The sequence below is a fragment of the Pleurodeles waltl genome, chromosome 2_1, assembly GCF_031143425.1.
Source record: "Pleurodeles waltl isolate 20211129_DDA chromosome 2_1, aPleWal1.hap1.20221129, whole genome shotgun sequence".
In the NCBI taxonomy this organism is placed as follows: domain Eukaryota; kingdom Metazoa; phylum Chordata; class Amphibia; order Caudata; family Salamandridae; genus Pleurodeles; species Pleurodeles waltl.
This window is the reverse complement of record NC_090438.1, coordinates 653161385-653187807: the sequence shown is the minus strand read 5'-3', so window position 1 is coordinate 653187807 and position 26423 is coordinate 653161385. Positions and strand designations below refer to the sequence as shown.

Sequence of the window (26423 nt, the reverse complement as noted above, 5' to 3'; positions counted from 1 at the left end):
GGGGAGTGACTGTGTCACCGCAGCGCTGGCCGGCACCAATCAGGTAGGCCGGCCGGCATACACTCCTCCTTGGCAAATAGTTAATCTGATGGGAGCGCCATGCCTCAGCCTATAAATTCTCTCTGGGGCAGAGCTGCAGGCAGAGATTACTAGATCCTTTTAGCAGCACAAGAAAGCACCTCATCCTCAAGGACCCTTCCACGATGACTGCTGCCTGGCCCCTCTGCTGCTGGTTGCTCTGCTGCTGCGCTATGCTCCGACAGGCGCAGGGCTCCGAGCTCTTCCGCTGCGCCCCCTGCTCAGAGGAGCGCCTGGCCCTCTGTCCGCCAGTGGCCCCTGAGTGTCCGGAGCTGGCGCGAGAACCAGGCTGCGGCTGCTGCTTGACCTGTGCCCTGCCCCGCGGCGCACCCTGCGGGGTGTACACTGCGCGCTGCGGTCGCGGGCTCAGCTGCCAGGTGGCCGCTGGCGAGCTCCGACCACTGCACGCTCTCACCAGGGGCCAGGGAACATGCGTGGAGCAGGAAGAAACAGAGAGGCTGCGGAGCACCGACACAGTCACAGGTACTGCCTGAGCGGTGGGGAGAAGCACGTGGCACAGAGTGCATGAAGGGAGGTGGGAGGAAACGGACTTTTGTGGAAGCGCACGCCAATAGGAAGCGCGCATCAGGACTGTCTGTTGGCACACGGAGACTGAAGAAGAGCGCATGGTCTTCAAGGGCATACGAGGGGGCACTGAGACCAGAGAGGTACGTGATAAAAGCAGCTCAAGGGAACGTGCTATATGCAGAAGCAACGAGCATACCTGGTTATAGCCTAGGGGAGAGCGGCGTGGCCATGAGCTATAAAGACACGGAATGCGCATGACAGAGACTTTAGGAGGGGACACGGACATAGGGAAGGGTGCTTGCTTGGTACGTGTGGAGAAGAGGATGGGGCATCGGGCGTAGATATTAAAGAGGGTACGTGCCACAGAGGGAGCTGACGAAGAATGCCCGCTGCAGAGATGAAAACAGGGTGCTTGGCAGGGAAAGACCAGAAAATCAGACCTGATATGCGGAGAGTAAAGGGGGGAGCATGACAGGGAGCAGATGAGGTTACTCTCAGTGCAGGGAGTAAAGGAATGGGCAGGATGAAAGAGAGAGGGAGAGAAGAACCTGGAACGTAATCACGTGATATCTAGAGCTAGGAGTGCGCATGCTGGGAGTCTGGGTGGTGGCATGGGATTCAAAATGCCAGCTTCAGAGAAGGGGTTACAGGGCACAGAAATTCCCGAAAGGCATGAAGGGTATTGACAGTAGAGGAAGGGGCTGCTATGGAGAGCATCGGGGATGACTAATTTTGCCTTCCTAGCAATGGGTGATGCATGGGCATAAATGCCAAATAAGAGCATAGTGCATAAGGAGCAGTGAAAGGATGAGACACGAACAGCCAGACAATGTGGATGATGCATAAGAAATAAAGGACGCCATATATGGGCAGCCAGGGAAAGCGCGTGCTACACTGAATAAGAGAGACCATGTGGCATAGCCGGTGGCTGCTACACAGGGAACACAGGAGAATGCATGGGCACTGAAAGCAGTAACGAAGCGTTGTACATAGGAAGTAGAGGTGGCTTTGGATATGGAAAACCGGGAAAGGCGTATACTATTGAGGGCATCAGAGGAGTCGGGTGGAACACTGGATTCAGAAGTGGGTCCATTAAGAACAGAGATGTAGGCATGGAACTTTTATTGCGATAGAGGGACTGCGGTACATAGTCAATGAGAAACGGCATGGGGTTGGTTGAGGCTAGCAAAATGGGAGCAGGACAGGGGTTGGCAGCATATAACTGAAGGGGCTGTGTATTGACTTTAGGTGCATTGCGCATAGAGAGCCACGGAGAGAACACCACACAGGGAGAGACAAGGATGCCTAGTGACAAATATGGGACAGGTGAGAGTGAGGTACGTAGAGACAAAACGAGATTCAGAACATAACTGGTACTTCGAAAGGCGAACGAGTAGAGGTGGAGGCACATAACTAATGGGTGCCCGGAAGGGCGCAAAAGAAGTACAAATGAAGAAGCATAGCTAGTAGGTGCTTGGAGGGGCGCACAAGTACAGATGCAGAAGCATAGCTAATGGGTGCCTGAAAGGGCGCATAACAAGTAAAGATGGAGGTACATAGCCTATGGATCCCTGGAAGGGCGCACAACAAGTAGAGCGATGGAAAAAGATAGCTCATTGGTGCACGGAAGGGCGAAGAAGTAGAGAGACGGAGGAGCACAGCTAATGGATGCCTCGAAGGGCGCACAAGTGGAGAGATGAAGGAGCAGATTGCTTCTGCTAAGGGGTGCACTGAAGCGTGAACAAGAAGAAGAGATGGAGGAGCATAGCTCATGGGTGCATGGAGGTGCGCACAAGAAGAAGAGATGGAGGAGCACAGCTAATGGGTGCCTCGAAGGGCGCACAAGTGGAGAGATGAAGGACCATAGCTATTGGGTGCGTGGTAGGGCGAGCAACAAGTAGGGATGGAGCAGGATAGCTAATGGGTGCGTGGAAGGGCGCACAAGAAAAAGAGATGATGAAGCATACATAATGGGTGCATGAAAGGGCGCACAGCTTAGTGGGCACCTGCCATGGCGCAGTAGGCAACGCTGGAGGGGCTTCGCATTTAGAAATGGGGCACGGTACAAAGTCAATGGCTGGGACGGGTATAGTACGGAGGCGTTGAGGTCACACAGCACACCTTAGATGAATGGCACGAAGAAGCCTCATGGGATCAAGGAACGTAGCGAGAAACACTTGGGACGCAGGAAGCTAAAGGGACTGCGAATTCGGGGGGACGGAGGCTTTCAGGACTGCATCACACATGCACTTGGGAGACAAAGAGCAGATACTCGAGGGGACGCAGGGAGGGTGGTGATGAGGATTGTCATCCACTGATCCTAAAGGATGCATAGTGCGTAGACAAAGAGCACGGCTAGCATAAAACACGGAGAGGGCATCCACCTAGCACAATGACCACGCTGGGGGCAGATGCACGTGCTTATAGACACGGTCTACAAAGACTCTGGCCCCTGGTGTGCCACAGCTTCTGCTTCAGTCTCTGAACTCGGATCCATGACAGACCCGAGATAAGTGTGCACATGAGTGAAAAGGTGTCGTGGTTATTGATAAACGTAGATGTCTACTCTAAAGTAGAAACTGATCAGGGTTGAGACTCGGTTGGAAACGAGTGAAAAGTGAGAATGGTTAACAGCGCCTCTGTGCTTCCGGATGTAAGACCCACATGATGTGCGGGGACTCACAGCCATCTTGTATCAGCATAGGGTGTGTTTAGGGATGTGTGTGTTGGGGAGAGGGGCGGCTTGAGCCTGGGCTTCAGTGGCGCAATGCCCAGCAGATTGGAGCAAGGGGCCCCAGAGACTCCTTAACTCAAAGAAATCTATAAACTTGGATTACCCGAGGGCCTCCCTGAAGGATAGTGACCCAAATGCACTGCGAGAGCCTGTGTTACGCCCCATGGCCAACGACAGCTGTGCCGGGCACTAATTAGGAAGACCACTTTAAAAGAGCGGCAAGCTTGGTCCTGCAGCTTTGGACAAGTCTCGAACAGCGCCGAATCCTACCCTGGACCAGCCTCAAGGACTCTCTCATACCCGCCACCTCATGTCCTGTCCCCCTTCCTTCCCATCGGCGCATCACCCTAACACGCTGGCACTACGCGGTGCCGCGTGCTCCTTATGTCCTCAAGTACACAAGAACGAGCGAGAGGCAGGCAAAACGTTGCAAAGTTTCGTTTTAGAACATTGTAGGCAGATTCAAAGCATCCTTTAAAGAAGAACGGCGCTACCGGTATTTCGGTTACGGCGTATAGACGTGTTTAGTGAATGCCACCCGAAAGTCACCTCGTACCACTGGGCGTGGAGACAGAGCACATGGCTGTTGGTAGCTCTCTCCCTGCATCTGGAAGGCGCCCGCGCTAATACGTAACCCTGCTGCCTGAGCGGCGCTGGAAACCGGTCTCATCCTGCCTTGAGACTACGTAACTTTCCATCCTTCATTGGACGGCCCTGCGCGCCTGCAACGTTTGCACGGCATAAATCACAGACTAAAACGTGTGTAATTTTACTTGAAGGTGCTAACTAACCCTCAGCGTCACCAATGGTCTTAAACAGTGGACATGAGTGTTTCAAGCGAATTAGTTGAGGAGTTTGCTATTGGTCTTTTCATGCATCCATAACAAAAATGTGAGATAGCCCCGGTCAAAAGATACTGGATTCTGTTTTTAATATGCATTATTCCCCATATTTAATAATGTTTTCTTCTGTTCTCAAACGGGTTGCTTCAGCAAAATGCACATTTCCTTTCTCAACGAAACCCCTCTGGAATTGTATTCATTCTAGGGGCCAAAAGCGCTTGTTGGAGGGTAAGAGCAAATTAGAATGGCCTATTCTGCTTGTAAAAAGAGATTGCGAGAAAATTTGATTCACTCGCCCGAAGTATAATATGTGTACACGTCCACGACCGAATACAGTTTAGGCACGTGGATAACCGTTGCTAATATATACCAGGTCAGTGGTACTCATTTAACCAGTTTTTGACTAATAAAAGGCTAAGCAAAAAAGAGCGAGGAGATTTGTAATCCTGCATGTTGGATTTCAATAAGAGTAATAGCATGACTGGGAAACTCAGACTCCTCCTTAGACCACTCTTTTCTGACGGAGTAATTTTGAACGTGGGCCCTGGTTATCTAAATAATACTATAAATGAAATATCTTCTCAAATAAAGGCTGTACGGATAATTTAGGCCCACAAGCAGTTTGTAGGCAAAAATAATCGGAGAAGTGGTGAGTACGAGCAGAAAATTGCGCGCCTGCTGGTTTTATAGTATCAACTTCAATGCAAATCCGAACACACAGTACCTCCCTGGTTTGCGATTTGCAGCACCATTGTATAAATCTCTCCCTGTCAAATTAACCTTTTCTACTCTGGTTTTTAGAGTTATCGCATTGTGTGTTGCTTTTAAAGTGGATAGTGCCCTAGATTAAGGCCCTGCGCACCGTGCAATCTGTGCAGACGTTGCATCAGTTCCTCAGAACAGGCATACGATTCGAGGACACAAAGGCTGTTCTCTGCCTCGTGGCGCAGACAATGTCTGACGGACAGAGCTCTTCGGCCCTTCCCGCCTCACACCCGGGGACGCGCCTCTGCCGCCCACGGCGCTCTTGCGTCAGTCCCGTTGCATCAGTGTGCGTGGAGCAGCCCAACGCCAGTCGGGCCGCTTTGATGCATTGTGCTGCGTCCGCAGAACCGGCTTTTGGCACTGTCCCGCGCTTTGAATCATAGAGTCACACTGGAGGGGATTAGTTAAAAAGGAACCCGAACAAGCGTGACGCGAGGATAGTGCAAGAGAGACCGAGCATTTCAGCATTACTCTTAAATGGGAGTTTTCCTATTAAGAACATTGCACAGTATGGAGATTAATAGGAGTGGTTTAAAAGAACATTTGTACACCTGAATGCACTGGAAGTATAGTTATATTAAGTATTATAGTGTAACGCCTCTCTGTGCTTTTTTTTCTGAAACATGAAAGACACAAGTGATTTAAAAGCATTTGTACAACACCTGCAATTGGGCGTCCAAGGACAGGTTTCCATCTGCGAAGCGAGCTCTCACTGCCACTATGTAATTTAAATGGTTTATTTATGCCTCCGCCCTATCTTGTGTAAATCCTTACATAAAGCATTCGGTTACCCCATCAAAAGAGCACCGTATAAATCAGCAGAAATACATAAAGTAAATTCAGGGAAGTCTAGCCAAGGTTGTAAGACAATGCCAGTGAAGTGCACCCATAAAGACTGCCACACTTCTCCCTCTCCCCACAGAGTTCACTTCTTACCCAGCAGGGCCGCAGTTTTCAGCGCACAGAGCTCTGTGACTACACCTAGTGCCGAAATAGCATCAGCTACATTTTAAACAAGAGACGTCCCAAAAGTGGTCTCACGAATCTGAGGATGTGTTCGCACCTCATTCGTTTCGTACTCCTCATTTATGCTGGCTGTTGTGATCAACGTTGTCCACGAAATAACATATCGTAAAATGGCTGTAATGCTAATGTTCAGCGTATTTGAGAGCATTCTTAATTTTGGAAAGTGACCTTAAAGGGCATATATGTCTTGTGCGCAAGATCGCACGGTTAGTTCAAGTGTCAGAAGTCAAACGGTTTCTTTGCAAGTGAACAGTCCCTACGTCACTAGTTACTGCAGCCACATCAGTCAGCTAGACCCTATCTTTTTCTTTTGTGGAGTCCCTGCAATAGGCTCTCTGGCGATCGATGTCACCAGACACATACTTAATCGCATGAAATAAAATGCACCCCTTGCAGACGTGACCAATTGATCCAGGTTGACTTTCACTCATATCACCGACAAAGAATTGCATGGGTAAAGTACTCGTGTCCTTAAGCTTAAGGACAGGACGAAATTACACTTTTTACGGAAGCACACCATCTTTCAGTAAGTTAAAATTATTTCAACGCAATATGGATATATTTACAGTGAAGGTTTTAGAAGAGGTGTCCAATACGAGCTGCATTCTGCAGTGAGGGTCTCCAGTTGAGCCAATACCGGTTCAATGATATTTAATGATGGTTTAGAACGTGTGTTGTTTAAACCAGTCCAGCAGCAGTTGAGATAGTGCCACACTTGCTCCATGCTTTCCCTGCTAGACATACCCAATTAAAATACCCTCCTTAGAAGCTCACCCAAGCTTTCACTCCCGCCCAAGGAGGCGAGTCTAGTATGACTCTCACAAGGGCTCGCTCTGCCTTAGGCCTACCAGACCCTCACGGGTCATCACCTACCCTCCCAGAAGCTTCAGATTTCCAAACAAGCATACTGTTGAATAATGTTAAAATATAGTATACGACGAGCAGGGTGCATGAGAGGGATTTGAGGGGGCAGTAGAAAGGGTAAGGAATGCGGATAGGTAGGAGTACAACATTTGGGGAAACTTCCAAAACAGGGTTGAGTGCGTGTGTGTATTTTTGCCAGTGTGTGCATGCAAAGATCCGATGTGAAATCCGCCAAACATCTCACAAACCCGACGGAAAGCACCTGTATCACACTACACATCAGAAAATGAAATTATTACGGTGGTATACCACTACCCTGAAGCCACGCCCCGACTATCCCAGGAGCGTCTGCCCCTAAGCCTTGTCTTGCCGGAACCTCGCAGGGGCCTGCTCTGCCCGGGGGAGAGGGGGTTTGCCTTTTTCGAACCTCATAGCCATCAACTCTTCTGTGCGCTCCTCTATACCCATAACGGAACCTGTGCCCCCACCTCCAGGCACCACGTTCCCTGACCTCTCTAAGGCCCCCTCTGTCTCATTTCCCCTTTTGAGCTCACATTGTACCCAGAATTCACACTGAACGTGACAGGAGTCCATTATGTCCCCAACTCCCACCTCAGCCTGAAAGGGGTTTCCGAGCCTCCCTGTCAGTCAAGGGTCTCTGTGTGAAGGCTGTTTATCCGATCCATTACGCATGTTAATTGCCAATTGACGTTGTGCCCGTCTTTGCAAAGTACGAGCCCCTTTTAGTTTTGAGACCCGGAAGGAGCAGCTGAGACAAGTCATGGCGCTGCCTTGGCTCTCACGGCCCGAACGGGCAGGCTTTGCAATTCCGGTGACTGCAATTGAGGTCCGCTTTTAATCCTGGGAACTCAGGTCAGGCGTCCCTGAATCCCCCGAGGACGTAGTGACGCCCGTTGAGTTTCCACAAATATTTTAAGCAGCCAGGAAATGGAGGCGAGCTGCTCGACTGTGTTCTTCCTGCAGAACAATGTGTGATCCTCCAAATGACGCGGAGTGGACATCATGTCTTGCACAGGGACCTGTGAGAGTGGTCGCTCGGAAGTTAAATACGCACAAGGATGTCCGGGTAGAGATGCAAGGGCAGGGCACTTTCCCATAGTGTTGGAATATCTTCAAGGCTGCTGGACACATCAGGCGGTTTGGGAAAAAGGCAGGTCAGATGGGTACCTCGTGCTAAACTAGGAAATAACTGCACTGTACACATTTACCCCTTACAACACGTCTCTGACTTTTATAGTCCCTTAGTGGATTTCAGAAGTATTGCATCTGGGTTTTAGAAAGCAGTTTAGCACGAAATATCACTTGACACTTTGGTTCAGCGTTTGAAGACCTTGAATACCAGAACAATTATTATTGTTTAGACAAAACTTTCACCTCATGACAACCAGTTTAGCACCTGATTACAGCAAAGCGTAATAAAAAATGACGACTTAATCTTTGCAAAATGTCTCTCACTTCAGAGCACCACATGTAGCATTTTTAGTAACTTTTGATCTACTTCATCTCTAAAGAATGTCCAAATTATGCTGCAGTTGGTGGATTACGTGACAATTTCAGTAAATCCATACATATGCGCAAAAGGACACGGTCACAGAATTTGCATATTTCCAGAGGCTTTGACTATTAGCCTTTCAAGTTTTAAATGAGATGAAGATCCCTACATCTGTTACAATCACCATCCATTTCAGTACTTTATTGTATGAAGTGCTAAGGATGTATGCAGTTGAAATACATCTTCCCAGATGAAATAAGAAGCCTTTGTTTATAGTTAAGCATGAACACATATAGGCAACCCCAGCACAAAATCTTTTTGACATTTAAAAAGCATGCAAATGTCGATGTATGTGGCTTTGTAAGAAAAAGTGAAGCACATTACTTTGCACCAATTAGGTGTTCCACGGGCGTTCCTGTGCATCCACCCATGGATTTTGACACAAACTCATATTTAAAAGGCGATGTATACTAGTAGTGTTAGGGAAAACACAAAGATGCTCAGGCATGAACATGTTTTACCAGTGATGACTCTCACAGTTTACACACAGTTTCATCATCCTATGTATATGCATAAGCAATTATATCATAATTTATTTTGATGTTATTAATTGGTTACTTTAATTGTTTTTCCTTTCATTTTTGTTTCACCTTTGTTGCTTTTTTTGTGCAACTTATCCTTTCTTTTGTTTCTTTACTTTGATATATATGTGATCAAGACAGTTTTACTGAAATGTGTTGGGTAATCTTCTGGTTTTATGGTGACACCAGATTACACATTGGATGAATTACTGCATATTATGATCAACTTTATTACTTAGAATGCCCGCTATCTTCACGAACTGTGTGAGTGTGATTCTGATATAAATATACATGTATATTTTAGCTACTGGCAATCGCCAGTAGGTAGTTACAGAGTTAGGACCTAGTTTCTATAGGAAGAGCTTTGTTTGTTTTGCCAATAACTTTGGCGCTGATTGACAAATCTTCACAAAATATTAAAAACAAATACAATAGTTGGTTCAGCTGCTGTCTCGAAAGGTTCAGGGCAACTTATCAAGCGGGGCAAAGAAAAAGGGGAGGGGGTAGAAAAAATGCACTTCCTTCATGCATTTTCCCATAGGGATTTTGAAGATGACTACAGCTAGAACCGCTGGAGGGAACTCTATCAAATTTGACATAAAGCTACCTTTTGGTCCTGAAAGGTTGCTTTTTGTGATTTGGTGTAAATCCGTTCAGTAGTTTTAGAGATATTAAAGGAAAAATAAACATAGATATCTAGGGACCCAGAGGATCCGCAGATCCTCCGTGCAGAACAGCGAATCTGCGTACCAAAGAAAGACCCTGATTGTCTGGCCACATTCTGAGAGAAAAGTTGCGGCCACCATTTTGTTTGTGGGCTCTGTGGGGTGGGGGGAAAATAACACTGAAAAGTGAGCTAAGGGGCTAGGCTAGCGGTATCCTGACTCCAGAGAACATATGGAGGGGTCCCTGAGGGACGACACCATGGGTGATAAATTGCCAGATATTTTTTTGGGCTGATCCGTGGATCCAACACAGTGTTCAGAGTGTCCACCCCCATGTAAATCTATGATGGAACCATGGATCCAGAACGAATCTGCAAATCCAGTAGCGGAGCTGCGAATCCAGAGCCCAATGGAAATAAAAATTACACACACTCAACCAACCTTGCTTGGGGTTGGCAGTATCTGGGCGGGTTGGGAGCAGGGCTTGTCTGCAGGCCTGGCCCTGTGGCCAGCCCCCTGATGTGCAGGGCCAAAGTCTGTGCACAGTATGGTGTTGGCAGGAGATGGGGGTTGGGTGGAAGGCCTGGCCGCAAGCCAAGCCTCTGTTGTATTAAAAAAAAAAAAGGCAATTTGTATTTCCAATCGCTCTTTCTTCAACATGGCTTGTTAAAAAACCAATACCACTTAACCTAACACGTTTCACAATGCATGTTTAAGCACGCCCCTGCTGCACATATTCAATTTAACCAAGGAAACAATTGACAGTTTTATGTGCCATGACTGTTCTTTTGAGCAGATTTTGATCTTTGATTTTAACTGCCCTTAAATAAAATGAAAAAGTCAATAAGTACATCATTGGGCACCCCACTGTTTAGTTTGACGATATAACAGATGACGCTGTCCTCTATAACTGAACATCCAAAGTTACAGAGCTCCTAAATGACAGCAACTCATAGCCGATACAAAAAACTTAACAAAGGCAAGAAAAATCAAATTGGATCTTACATAAGACCTTACTTGAACGAAGACCAAGACATGTTTATTAAGGAAATGACTCTTAAAACAATTAAACGATTCCTCGGTGGTGTGAGATATTTTTCATAAACTATTACAACAAGGAAGTTGATTCAACATGGGCATAGAAATCAAGTTTCAGCATTTGCTTTCTTTAAACAATCATTTCCTTTAATACTTGTCTTGTCTGGGCCTGGAAAGTTGATATTCAGCGACTGATTTTCAGCTTATGTTTTGTGGTTTCACAAAGGAAGTAATTTGTTCATTTTTTGCTGATACATATTTCTACTAGGCAAGGGACAGAATTATGCGTCCGTGCCTTGTGAAGGAATTACGGTTAATCAATACTAGACATTGCACTGATCCTGTAAAACTGCATATATACACTGAAAGGCAAAGCAAGGAATATGAAGTCTTACTGCAGCTTAATGCTAGGCCACCGCACCATGTCTTCATCCCTATTGACGTGTAGCAATTAAATTATAGCCCATTTTTTCCACACAACAACTTCGTGTTGGCAAATTAAATACCATTTTGGCCTCTAGTACCCCGACTTCCTGAGATTTATTGTGCTTTTCCTTTTCCCATAGACATATCAGCACATTGCACATTTTACATGTGGCATTAGCTAAGGCACTTTGGGGCATATTTATACTCTCTTTGCGCCGAATGTGCGTCAAAATTTTTGACGCACAATCGGCGCAAACACTGCCCCATATTTATACTTTGACGTCCGACCCCGCGGGCGTCAAAGTTCCACCATGTGCGTCATTTTTTAGAAGGGGGAACCAGCCTTGCGTTAATTATATGCAAGGTAGGCGTTCCCTTCCAAAAAATGACTTTAAGGCCTGTGCGCCTTATTTAAACTGTGATGTCATTTTGACGCACAGGAGGGGGCAGGCCTTAAAAAGCGGCGCCCAGCCTGATGGGCACCGTTTTTTAACGCCTGGGTCAGGGCAGGCATTAAGGGACCTGTGGGCTCAGAAGGAGCCCAGAGGTGCCCTCCCATGCCCCCAGGGACACCCCCTGCCACCCTTGCCCACCCCAGGAGGACACCCAAGGATGGAGGGACCCATCCCAGGGAAGGAAAGGTAAGTTCAGGTAAGTATTTTTTTCGTAATTTTTTTGTGGCATACGGGGGCCTGATTTGTGCCCCCATACATGCCACTATGCCCAATGACCATGCCCAGGGGACTAAGTCCCCTAGGCATGGCCATTGGGCAAGGGGGCATGACTCCTGTCTTTGCTGAGACAGAAGTCATTTCAATGGGGGTTGGGCGTCCAAAAAATTGGCGCAAATCGGGTTGAGGCCAAAATTTTGCCTCAGACCTGACTTGCCCCATTTTTTGACGCCCTAGCTCCATTTTCCCCTACGCCGGCGCTGCCTGGTGTGAGTAATTTTTTTTGGCGCACACCAGTCAGCTGCGCCGGCTAACGTCATTCAATAAATAAGGTGCCCACATGGCGCTTTGGAATGGCGTTTGCCGGCGTTAAAATTTTTGACGCACAACTGCGTTGGCGCAGTTGTGCGTCAAAAAGTATAAATATGGGCCTTTGATTTTATACATATAACATAATTACTTTTATGGGCTTTCTGCCAGAACTCTTCATCCATTGGTCTGTTTTTGTGTCATTTACAGTGGGTCAGCCCACTTCAGCCATGGGCTAAGCTCACTGTGAGTGACGGATGTTCATCCCTTTCACAATGAGTACATCCACACACAAAGTAGTTCCCTATAATTCCAGGGGCTAATACGGCAATGTGTGCTTTCTGATACTAAAATGATATTAGCATTTTTTTTTCAGATTGAACAGGGAATGACAGATACCCCCAACAATACATATGTGCAAAACTATGGCAGAACAGAACACATATTGACAAGCCAAAAGGCTGACACCCACCACCAGACCTATTGGCCTATCCAATGCTTGTCTGTTTTTATAATCAAGGTATGCATGTGTTTTCGAATATGTATATATTTATGCAAAATACCATAACATATATAGCTGTAACATTACCCTGTGCCATGGGGGTGAAATAAGCTCATTGGGTGTGTTTCCTTTTCAGTCAGCACCTCTCAGCATGCTGGGGCGTTTAGGCTGTTGGCCACATATATATGGAAAAGTGAAGCTTCACGTCCCAACATATTTCATGCTGTGGCCATGTGAACAACTGACAGCTATAAGACTATCAGTTTCAAAGTAAAGCTCCTGCTTGGAACCATTTTTGACCAACATTGGTTTTCGAGTGACCTTCATCAAAAATTGAAACATTAAGGCACATTGAAGTTATGACCTCACTTTGGAAGCAGACAATCTATATCAAAGGAAACACACATTTTCCACAGTTTCTCTGTCACTCTGTCAGAACATCACTCTAGGAATCTGTGTGCATTCCTGGTTTCCTATATAAAGGTAGTTCTGGCTAGAATAGCATAACCCTCTATCAATTTTCTTCCTAAAGTTACAAAAAAGGGCACAACAATAACAAAATTGTGCTTCTAATAGAGGAAAATAGGACTAGGCCGCAAAAAGAAATCAAGCAAGTGAATGTTTTTTGGCTGTACCTCTTGAATCATCTTCTGCTATTGCTGTGCCATTGGAATACGTTATGGTGCTCTATGCAGTGTCAATATAAACAACTGAGCTAAATAAGTTCCTTTGTATGCTTATAATTTCCCTGAAGATGTCAAAGAATCAGAAGAGACAAAGGTGCCATGCCTTTATCCACTCAATAAAGCTATTGGGCTCTTGTTGGGTCACTCAGACCTGTTAGGCAACTACGTCATTTTGCCACGATTCTCTGAGGACCAGACCCTTGATGGTTCCCTCATCTACTGGATTATGTGAGTGCTGGATCCCCTAAATATATTGAGCTTTACTTTCACTGAGCCACCCAAGACTGTTGAGTAATGTACATATTGGGTCACTGAAATCTTGTAGGCTATGCCCTCACTGGGTCGTCCAAAACTGTTGGGTGATGCCTTCACTGAATCACCCAAAACTATCGACATGCCATTGCTGAGTGAAACATATGTTTTTTTTGGGGGGGGTGAGAGGGGGGCTCTGCTTCATGCAAACCTGTACACAATTCCTCCTGGGTCAACCAAAAGTATTGGGTCATGCCCACACTGGGTCACCCAAATCTGATTAGCTATGGCGTCGCAATCATGCTAAGGCACTTAACAATGCCCTCAAAGGGTCACTCAGACCAGTTTTGAACATTCCGCTCTTGAGTCACCCAAACATGTTTGACCATATTCACAATGAAGGTTTTGTGGTGCATCATCAATCTTCAGTTTTAGTGTATGTTGTTGCACGTTTGTATATGCTGCTGACAGAAAATTCTCCTGATAATTGAGCGTTTCAGTGCTGATTGTCAAATAAACCATAATTAGGAGTCTGCAGTAATGTTCTCTGTGCATTTTCATTACAGTTGGTTGGGTATTGGGGGTTAGAGAAACCCCCACTTTATGAAACTGGCATTGACCTTCACTATCTGACCTGAAGTGAAAGCAGATATGTATAGCACAATGTGGGACACGTTTAGTACATGATTATCCTCTCCTAGGCAGAGAGAGTTCAAGCATTTTAGTACCCCAACTCTCTTTAATGGTGTCACACATGCAGTACATACTCTTTAACTGTGGTATGGCTCACTGAGACAAATTTACACTACATGAGTCTATCAGTATCCAATATGTCACAGGTTTGAATCCTAGCAAAACTATTTAACTTTTCAAAACTCCAAGGCTGACAAACTGAATCCTGTTGAATTGGGCAACATGGAAATGACCTCTTTCAATTGAGTACTATAAATTGACAAACCGTAGGGTAGGAGGTGCTGTAAAAATTACTGTCTACCTTTTTGTAAAAGCTTATGGATTTTTGGAATGTTACCACTTGCATAAGCCATATAGTACACAGTTCCAGTCAGACTAATGACAATGAATTTGCTATTGGCAGATACCAAGGAATCTACTGAGCACGAAAGCACTGATCTCACGCAAGACCAAATGCAGTCGAACTTCCGGCCCTCTGTGTCTGGCGGCTATGACAAAGAAGACTCACTGAACACCAACAGCGCTTATGAACGCATGAAAGCAAAGAGACTTCTTGAAAGGAAAAAGTGGAAAGAGCAGCAGGTGAGGAAAGAGATGAACAAAATCACTGCATGCTATACTAGAAGGGCATAGACATGATAATAGCAAATTTGATAACACAGCAGGATGTAACAATGCAAGAGATCCAGGGAGCCGTTCTGCAGAGGGGCAAAATGTTCAGATTTCCTTTGGCATTGCAGTCACTTCCTGCTCCCAGTTTTCACAGTACTCAAAAAATGGTTTGTATATCTTTCCCACTGACAAGTTAGATGGGATTTTATCAAGTGAAATGACTTTTCAGTTTAGCTTTTTCATGCCCAAGGTACATAACAGGCAGCCTCTAGATAAGAAAAAATGTTCCATAGGAAACTGAGGGCCTGATTTACAAAGGTAACTTACACTTTTGAGTACGTTTACTACTTTGAGATATTTACAAGCTGCACTTCTGTAGTAACTTTTACATTTATAGTAACTTGCTTTTTTATAGTAGGCCCAGCAGGGATAATTACTGCTACTGCAGCACTCTGCCATAGACAATAATGGTGGTAGGGACTTAAAATAAAGACCTATGTTAAATAATGTTAAATTAAATTATGTAATTTAGTTACAAATATAAACAAATGAATTAAATCCATAATAAATATGTAAATATAAATAATAGCTACCTACTATTTTAATATATTTTAACATTAATTTATATTTATATTTTTTACTACTTATTTAATATTTAGCTATTAAAATTTCCCTCAATGAGGAATATGTGAAATAATTAAGTAAAACAATATTATAGTTAAGTGATACACATAAAAGGTCCACATCAAGTTAAAGTGATATTAATTTAATCATTAAAATATTATCAAGGTTAATGATCAAAACTTAAAGCTAATCAAAAACTGTTCTACTTAAAAGTCGGAAAGTACAAATCTAGTGTTATGCTATCAGGCAGTGCTTTCAAAATTAAGATTAGGGACCCAATGGTGTGTGACCAGTCGATTTTTGCTGGAATGAGAAAGTCCGAGCAATAAATAAAGATTCTTTTAAATTCTGTATTTATCTTTCACATTTGATCTTTCAAAGACAGAGGTCAAATGACAGGTTATATGTTTTCTGCCAAATTGCTGTTCACAAGATTAGTGTTTACTTTTCTTTCTCTGACTGCAAAGTAAGAGGCGTTTTTAAAGTGAATTATCTAACAATCTTGCTGGAGTACAGGAAAGTGTGACGTTATGGCTTTTGCATCACACATCAAAATGTACATACCTATAAAAGTGCATTCATTCAGCAGTGAGGGCAGCAGAAATGAGGCACTTTTTTGTAAATCTGAAGTGTGGTGGAAACAGAGATTTTAAAAAGAACAACACAAATCGACATATTGTTTGGTGATGCACACATGATATATATTCACAGAAACCTAATTTTCACACGTTATCATTTGTGTGTTGTATAGTTTTATCAGTAAAACAGCATGTCTTTGCAAAGTTAAAGGCCACTTCAATAGAAAATGTGCTGCCTGTAAATGACAGTGCACTACCACACAATGCTTTTGTTATATTGAAAATTGTCCCTCCTTATCGTCAATAAAGTTAGGTGGGTCACGAACGTTTGTCCTAAAAAGTACATTGGGGTTCTAAAAAGTTTGGGGACCGCTGCTATATGTTATGATAGGGAATGGTCTAAGAAAGAACAGTAGCTTACTGGTGACAACCCACTACTAGCATTTTATGTATTCAATACATCATGTACTGCCAGATGCTCCTGGTTGGCCCACATATTTAAAATGCTCTTGATTTCTAGGTGGGGCACCAGAGTCCTATTACAACTGTATGTGTGTTTAGTGGCCTGCGTGGGATTCGCAAGTGCCCTCATTATATTACAGAAGTCCCTTGAATATTCGTCATATTTCCGGCAATAGATTGGTCTGCCGCTAATCCTAACAAAAAAGTAAACTCCATATAGCAGATCTCTTCTATCATGCAATAGGAGTATTTTGTACCACCTCATTATTTGATTATCGTTATGCAACCTGCTCCAACCACGCAATAATTAACATTAATCCAAGGATGTAGGCTCATCCATTCCGAAGTTGTACTTGGACTTCTTACAAATTACCACTTGATGGCGCACGAGTCCCGTAATGTAATTTATGGCCCATTTAAAGGGAAGCCACCTTTGGAATGTGAATTTTTTTTAATCAAATGTATTTTACAAAAATACTGTGATGAATTCGAGACTTTGGTTAATTGGACCTTCTTAAGTAGTTTTCTTTTGTTTGGTTACTGTTAGCGTAATTACTGCTCTTCGACCCTCTCAGACTGCCGTAGACTCATTAAATGAACACATCCCTTGGTTACCGAAATTAAAAAATGTGTAAGCAGCGCACTCTTGTGTTTTCGTGATAAGAAACTTAACTATATTGGCCGTCCGGCCTAAGACAAATTCTCAGCCTGCGGTCCTGTTACAAGGAAACGTGTTTATGTCAGCGTGACGGAACGCGAGTGACATCTTGTGACTGAATGTGGGTAAATGCAGGCCAGGAGTCCCTTATTCCTTTTGCCAATTCTACTACCGAACAATAAGAGACAAACACAGAGATCAGTTGAACCTCATCTTTTGGGAAAGGCACAATATACTGCTCATGTGGGCCACAGTATGTGATGGAGAGGTTCGACGTATTTCTTATTTTTTGTCCTTCAGGACACAATTATGTTTTCAAATTTCAATGTTTTGTACAGTGTGAAATGTTTCCAGGGAGTCAAACACATCACCTCAGAGCCTCTTAAAAGCACTTAGGGCCTCATTTACAAGACCCTAGCTAAATTTATTACCAGTGCTAGAGAAAACACAGGGGTGCACCGTCTTGTCTTAAGTACGGAGTGATGCAGCACGGCGCTGCCAAATGTGGTTCTGCGCCACTTTCTAGTAAATGGGGCCCTTGATGTCACCAGCAAATGTAACCATGCCCTTATATGCTGTTGGCAACGGGACAGATAAACAAAGATTTTGCTGTGACTTACTATTGTACCTCTGGCTCACTCAGTCAATTTGATGAGCAATCCCTGTGTATAACAGGAATACTTGTGACTTACTCATGAAATGTAAGAATAAGCTAGGAGTATGACAAGACTAAGTCACACCTACTCTTACCCTAATCTTTGTGAAATACCCAGTGTGTATAGTATGCAAAAGTAGAGTAAGGACACAAATTATGTCAGCAATGTACCTGGCTACCACACCACATTACCATCTACCTTATAACATTCAGAGTTTACACATATACAATGAATATGTTTGGGAATATGTAAAATAGGTAAAAACACTGGTAAAACACTGGGGCTGATTCACACAGAATTTGCTGTGACATATTCCGTGCTTACTTTTGGATTTAAGTAGTAAGCCAGGAGTAAACCAGGAATCCAGGAGTACTACAAAAGTAAGCCACACTGCTGAAAACTGCATCTTTATCAATCAGGCCCTTTATCTTTACATTGGTTTTCGCTAGAGGGTTTATAGTGACTTACTTTTGCCTCACTTGTGATCTTCAGTTGGTAAGTCAGGTCTACTGATAGCTTTCTTTTGTACTACAAGAATAAGTCACAGCAACTCATAGACTAATGCTTGTGAATCGGGCCTTTTGATATAGGCAAGATTCAAACAGAAAATACAGATTATTTGTTTACTAAGGGCTTGGTTCACAGACATTTTGCTGTGAAGTAATCTTGTAGCAATATTGGGTTCCTACTGAATTGCAGGAGTAATGCTGTTAATTCCTGGAATTTCGGAGTAAGACTGGAGTGAAGCACGCCTTGACTGAACAAAATATTTGTGAATTTGTGAATCTGACCCTTAGCTGATTATTGTGTGACAAACACATCGGGGATTACAATTTCACCAAGGATATTGTTTCATACAAACGTTTCCCAGTGACAACTTAAAGCGCAAAGAATAATTGATGACTGCTTAAATGAAAGTGGTTTGTTGCCGTGCCTTGATGCTCATATTTATAATGCATTCTTCTTTCAGGGGCCGTGCCAGAAAGAACTCTACAGAACAATGGACAAACTCGCCAAAGCACAACAGAGGACAGGTGAAGAGATTTACAGATTTTACATCCCCAACTGCAACAAGAACGGATTTTATCACAGCAAACAGGTAACTCAATTCCCATTAATTGTGTCACAGAACCTTCTAATCAAAATTAAATGCCGTTGTCTGAAGTTGGTGCCTAACAAAGAGACCAATAAGCCTGAATTTGTGAAAATCGTTCTAGAGGGGCTGTTGTACCATTTGGTGGCGCTGTAGGCTTATAAACAAGCCTCCTTCCTCGTAAGTGGAGTGTAGATGAGCAATATAACTCTGAAAATGTGTCCCTCCTTGGTAGTCATGAAGACCTGGGGCCATATTTATACTCCGTTTGCGCCGAAATTGCGTCGTTTTTTTTGACGCAATTTCGACGCAAAACTAACGCCAACTAACGCCATATTTATACTATGGCGTTAGAGGCGAATAGCGTCAAAGTTCCCGGAATGTGCGTCATTTTTTAGCGTGAACCCCTTCCTTGCGTTAATGATATGCAAGGGAGGCGTTCCCGTCTAAAAAATGACTCCCAGGCCTTTACGTGGTATTTATACTCCCGGGCAAAAGAGACGCCCGGGAGTTGGCGTGGCTAAAAACGGCGCATTTGCGCCACTTTTTAACGCCTGCTCAGGGCAGGCGTTAAGGGGCCTGTGGGCTCAAAATGAGCCCACAGGTGCCCTCCCATGCCCCCAGGGACCCCCCCTGCCACCCTTGCCCACCCCAGGAGGACCCCCAAGGATGGAGGGACCCACCCCAGGGACATTCAGGTAAGTTCAGGTAAGTATAATTTATTATTTTTTATATTTTATTTTGGTGGCATAGGGGGGCCTTATTTGTGCCCCCCTACATGCCACTATGCCCAATGACCATGCCCAGGGGACAGAAGTCCCCTGGGCATGGCCATTGGGCAAGGGGGCATGACTCCTATCTTTACAATGATAGGAGTCATGTTGATGGGGGATGGGCGTCGTTAAAAAATGGCGCAAGTCGGGTTAAGACGATTTTTTCGACGTAACCTGACTTGCCCCATTTTAAGACGCCCATGCGCCATTTTCCCCCTACGCCGGCGCTGTCTGGTCTACGTGGTTTTTTCCCACGCAAACCAGGCAGCGCCGGTCTGATTGCGCCGTCTAACGCCATTCCATAAATACGGCGCCCGCATGGCGCTTCAGAATGGCGTTAGACGGCGCAAAACTTTTTGACGCTAAACTGCGTTAGCGCAGTTTAGCGTCAAAAAGTATAAATATGGGCCCTGGTGTCTTATGTAAGATGATTTCTTGAGGGAAGGAAACAATGCACACGTGTCTGTTGCTGAGCATTACAAGTATGTTATTTTTAAAAATCTTATATTTGGTCGATGAAACAAAAACAATTTACAAAATATTCTAGCTATCATTTTTCCTTAAGAGGAGTAAAAAGTTATACTACTGCCAAGCACAGGTGTACAAAAACATCAGCTTGGTATGCGACATGTCCAGTTAGAGTTCATTGCGAAAGTGGCATGGCAGAGTAGTCTTGTTTATTTGTGCATTGGGCGTGCGATTTATACTGGCTTCCATTTAAGTTCTCACACAGCAATTCAGCACTCCTGCCTACATATGATAACACTCGCTCTTGTACTACTCTAGCTTTAATTCGAGATTCCAGGAATAAGCCAGGATTGACCCAGGAGTACACCTGATTTACTCTTGGAATCCAGCACCATGTCAGGAACACCGCACGTAAGGTAGAAAGAGTGGAGATGTACAGCAAAAAATGATGGATGTTCAAAAACATAGACAAATGATGAAGGCAGCATGTCAGAAACCAGATACAAAGCACAAAGGAGTAAAGAAAATATGGGAGAAGGTGATGAAAGAGGTGCACAACTAGAAATTTCTGATAAAAACGAGAAATAGCATCCACAGAAAGATCTAACCTAAAATTATGTTCTCTGTGAAGTGTGTTTTTGACAGTTGTATTTATTCATTTTCTGGAGACTACAATATTGACAGCTACTGAGGGACAGTTTATCCAGGAAAGATAATCCTGGCTCCAGGATTTGGGGTCCATTTTTAGGTCTGGCGTGACAGAACAGTTGTCTGCAAACCTGTCTGTACCAACTCTTTAAATTATGCATAGAGTGGGCTCTGGCTACGTCCAGAGCAGTATTTCACTTTCACTTCATGCTCTTGGCTGTTTAATGTAATATTCCATCTGCTATGGGTATATTGCATTAAAGCGAATACGGGGCTATTTTATATCTCAAAAGTACACAGAAGCATCACACGTTTTAAAAACAATTTTAGTAACAATTGGCATTTTGTTGGTTTAAGTGCTTCATAGACAGGGATTTACAAATACTGGCAAACCCAATAGGTAGGGCTTTAATATATGAACACAAATGCTGTTGGAATACTCTCACACATTAAAGCCAGAGCAACTGGCTTTGATGTTATCCTTTCTTTAATATCTGTACATGTTCTGGAATGACTCCTAATATAAACACACGTAGAAGTGTGATATATTGCCTCACTTGTTCTCTAAAGCAATCTTTAGATTTGGATACTCAAGACTTGTCAGTAGTGTAACCTTTACACTGTTCAGGTCTACAAGTGTACAGCACCTCAAAAGGTGAAAAGAGGTCTCAGTAACAGAAGTGCTTCTTAGCCAAATCTTTCAATGAAGTGTCCATTTCAACAAGCAGAACTGAGTTTGCATAATTGGTCACATACTTCAAGAATGGGGAGGAAAACTGTTAGAGGCAGCAAAATATGTAGTTTTGATATGGAATGGTAATAAGTGCTTTTTGCTGACCATCCACATATGACTAATTGTAAGTTAACATGGCAAAGGGAACACTCTTCCAGAACATTGTAAACAAAGGTGGAGAGACCTTTTATTGATTACCAAAGCACACTCTTTAGAAACTCTCTCCTGTGTGCTTTTCTTGAAACCTTGCTCAGCAAAGACCAACACCCCTAGTTGCATCAACTTTGCCATAACTGTGAAGTGCATTGATGGATGCTTGGTGACGCTCAGCACAGGTTCTATGATGTAAATTAATACGTTTCCTGATGTGTACAATCTCAAACATTACCATTTTTCTTACTGTAGTGTGAGTCTTCCTTGGATGGTGAACGTGGCAAATGCTGGTGTGTTTACCCCTTGAATGGAAAACGGATTCCAGGATCCCCTGAACTGAGAGGAGATCCCAATTGCCAGCAGCATCTGAGTGTGCAGGAATGAATCCTGTTTCACCATTGCATTAAATGGCTCTGAATACAAATGGACACATTGTACTCAACAGAATACCTTCAGTGTAGAATTTTAAGCCTGTGCATTCCACAGAGTTAACAGGTTGTGTAATATTGCGGAACCATACCATACCCAGAGTACCTGGATTGTATAATTATTGAATTATTTATTTTACAGTTTGTTTTATATTACAGAAGGTTATGAATTTGTTTGACCCTGATTTTTTTCTATTTTATATATCTATTATATATCTGTATATTTAAAGAGAGCTTTCATATCTTTATATTTAAATACTTAATATTAAGGATCTGATATGATCTGCATTTTTTATTTCGTGTAAAAGATTATTTTTATTATGTAATCTTGTCTTGAATAACACTCGAGGAAAACACAGTTTTGTTACTGGAAACCTTTCTTTATTTAAGATTGCATATTTCGTTTGTACACCTGACACAAAGAAATACTCAAAAGAAAAAAAATATTCTGAAGCACTGATTACGTGTTAAAAGATTTTGAGTTTTGTTATTTGATTTGAATCTATTCATACTTTCATTTTTTTATAAAAAAATTAATGAACTTGCAGTTTAATCCTGCTTTTAATGTCAAAATATTTGGATTCAACAGCATCATTTTTCACTCAGGGTCTGATTTAGAGTTTGTAGGACACGTTACTCGGTCACAAACATAATGGGTATCTCCTCCGGCGTATTATGATATCTCTTGGACATAATGGAATCGTAATACGGGGGGCCAGGATATCAGTTGCGTTTGTGACAGAGTAACCTTATCCGCCAAACTCTAAATCAGGCCCTCAGACTCTTACACTAAGTTATAACTTCCACAGAACTGCTTAGAGGTGAAAAATAACATGGTCACGTAATCCTCTATGCACATTAGCATATCAAATACAAGTGTCATTCTGTTTCCTCAGCACCCACTGTGAAGTTATACAGAACTGGGTGTTTCTAGTTGGCCTTTCCAAATATTTGCCTCCCACACAAGCATATTTATGATTGAAAAATGCTTTATGAAAAGGCCCTAGGAATAAAGCATGCCATTTAGTAATGTTTCTTGTTTAACACTTCAGCCAGCACGTTATAGTAAGGTAAAGAGGAATACAGAGGACACACGTTTAAAAAAGTTTCAAAGCTGAGCCTAAGCAGATCTTTATCTTTGCATATATTTCTGTAAAGAGTTGATAATGGAGAGACAGCATCAGCAAACATCTTTTCCAAAACATAAGCACTACTACCTGTTTGGTAAACCATTTGCCAGATGTAATTTATCCACAAAAATGTAAATCTTTGGCCATTGAGGGAACACTATGCAGAATGGCAGCTACGGGTGTTAAGATAATGTTATCAATCAAATAACTGTGCTTTTACTACAAAACTTGCATAGAGCTTCACAAATTTAGCAACTTTTTTTAAATTAAATAATCAGAAATTCGAGCTTAACAATGAGATCCACTCACAAAACCATGGCTGTAAAGGGTGAACATTTTTGCTGTTAGAGTTACTCCTACACTTGGAACAAATGTTTTACTTTTGCAGAATTTCCGAAGTATAACATGAGCCCCTACTGAAATCTTCATCTTTGTCAGATTGAATAAAATTTACACATGCACAATTTCCAGAATCTGATATATTTAAAATGAATACATTTGTTTCCAATGTGTATTAATACATTTAACTTTTTATTTCTCCCTGGGGATTTTTTTTTCCAAATGTGGAATCCTCATCATTTATAAGTGCATTCAATATTTATTTTCTCTAACTGAAAACACACTTACTTCTTCCCTTGAATAGTGTAACCTTGCCTGTGTTTCAAAGGAGATAAACTACCTGTAAGAGGGATCTGAACAAACAGAAATGTAACTGTTTTCAGATGTTCACTTTCTTGTGCAGACAGGACCACTTACGAGCATATATAGACTCACCACTACCACTAAATTAGCAATTATGGAAATTACACCACAGTGGAAGAATTTCTATACTTGCAATTGCCTTTTCAGCAGTGAAATTTCATCAATCCTGTTTTCTTAAATCCTTGAAAATGGTTTAACTTGGGCATTTAAGTTTGAGAATCGTGTGCATTGAAATAGTAAAATTTTCCACCATTAATTTCTAATATATTTTAACTCCTTTTTTGAACTTCATTTTCATGAAAAACTAATTTGCCATCTAATGATTTCAAAGGCAGAACGTACTGCAATAAAGTAATGGCATCCATAAAATCCTTTTTGATAGATCAGTTAAGTAAGAAGCCCTTCCAGCTGAATTGCTTGTATAAGCCAGGTGAAGGCTGTGCTCAGAGAAGTACACGATTCACAAAGAGGGACACAGATGAACATCGTTCACAGAAGGCAGCAGGATGTACTAGAGTTTTGTAAATATTTTTAGATTTACTTAACGCAACTCACAAACGCCCTTACAACCGGCCACATATACTTAAGTTCAGCTTTACAATAGCAACACCAAAGCAAATATGTCTGTAATATATGTGCTATTTATTTTAATGTCTATGTTTCTTCCTTCGAGATGCTATGACAAAAAATGCAGTGTGCAACAATGCAGGCTAACAATTCTAAAGTGACTTTCACTTTTAGGGTCGTATTTATAGGCCCCTAGCGCCACAGGAGTGTCACTTTTAGTGACGCTCCTGTGGTGCTAAGCAAAGCACCGTATTTACCAAGTGACGTTAAGCCACTTTTTGTGGCTTAACACCACCTTATAAATACGGCCCCTTCTCACACAGCACTGTGCGTGGAAGGGGCATGCAGTGAGTGTTGCTGTGGGTGTGCCACAGCAACATTAATTGCCTTTTGACGCTGCCTCAGATTTACGAAATGTTGTAAACATTGTAAACCTGAGGCAGCCCTAAAATCTAACAGGGCACCACGAGGAGGAATAATTTTATTCCTTCTTGTTTTTTGATTTTTCCATGTGTGCTGCATTCTGCCGCACACATAAAAAAGCAAAATGCCAGAAATGATTGTTTATATGTGAGAAGGTGTCCCTTCCTGCACATAAACAATCATTTGAAAATTATGGTTTGTCACTTCTGTGTGTTCTGCATTGTGCAGCACACGCAGAAGTGCAAAAGCGCCATTAGTGATTGTATATGTCCAAGAAGGGACACCTTCTTGCACATAAACAATCACACCCCTCAACACGGACATCCTTGCCTGATGGTGCAAGGATGCATGCGTTGGCGCTGGCAGCTAAATTTAGCGCCAGTGCAGGGGGAAATGCAGGGATGCGCCGTATTCCCTTAAATACAATGTACCCTCTGTTTATAAAGTGACGCAGAGCGGTGCTGCCAATTTTGGCACAGCAGTGCGCGGCATCACTTTTCATTGTAGCTAGACCCTAGTTTGTGGGGTATCGCTAAATGACCAAGTGCCTTTACCTTGTTGTAACTTGAGGGCTTCAGAAAGCGAGGCATGCTTGCCTAGCAACCCTCAAGGACACACCTGTGGAAGAGAAGCACCCCCGCTCACACCACACTTCCAGGTTTATGTCTAGAGGTTATGCAGGTCGTTCTGCAGACAACTGATGTATTTGTCTGCTCAGATCAGTGCACTCCCAAGCCTTTGTAGTTTGGAGATGGATCGTATCAGCACCTCATAGACTAAATATCCTGCCACTCAGGGTGGTCACGTGATAGCAAGCACTATCGGCTCGATCATTGTCCTGTGTCTTGCCCTGACATATTTAGCACATTTCCAGCTCATAAAAATTATGTAACATCTGGGTCACTTTTTTAAAGATAGGTCTTTTATCATTATTGCTTTTAGAACACACTCTACCATAACACCAGGCCTCATATTTATTTTTTCATATTTAACTTGTCTGTGACATGGTGCAGATTTATCAGCAGTTAGGAAGAGTATTATTCAGTTAATTATGCTCTTAGCTGCTTATCAGTCGACGTCTATAAACATATTTGTAATTATTTATTGAAGCAGGCTTTTCTTTTGTAAATGAGAATAATTTCGAATGGGAGCACGTTATCCCTAAAGTTGACTGTTATGCAGCTCTGACATTCACTTTGCTGCTATGTAAATGTTTGATCTATATTTGTATATTTTGGTTGTCAAAAACCCTATATGTGTGTTGTGGTGTATGTGACATTATGCTGCTAATGCGATCCCCTGCACTGTATAAACAACACTGCAATGGGACAAATTGAAATATTATGTATTTCGTTCTGATAAAACTGTAAGATTTAGCCTTTTTATAATAAAATTAGCACTGAAAATCACTTGTCCTGTGTTATGTTCTGTTAAATATCTTTTCTAGTTCATGTTTTAAAATAGCTGGGTTATTTTGTGAAATATACCATATTGATAAAACTGTAAAATTTAGCCTTTTTATAATAAAAGTAGCACTGAAAA

The 26423-nt window shown here is 42.9% G+C and overlaps 1 protein-coding gene across 1 annotated transcript; it reads left to right on the top strand.

Annotated features, from left to right (window-relative positions):
• On the top strand, window positions 1-26423 carry IGFBP1 (insulin like growth factor binding protein 1). The gene is made up of 4 exons (XM_069216196.1): window positions 1-561; window positions 14577-14755; window positions 18734-18862; window positions 21884-26423. Exons 1-4 carry the CDS (start codon window positions 204-206, stop codon window positions 22013-22015), a joined length of 798 nt encoding a protein of 265 aa, XP_069072297.1. The 5' UTR covers window positions 1-203; the 3' UTR covers window positions 22016-26423.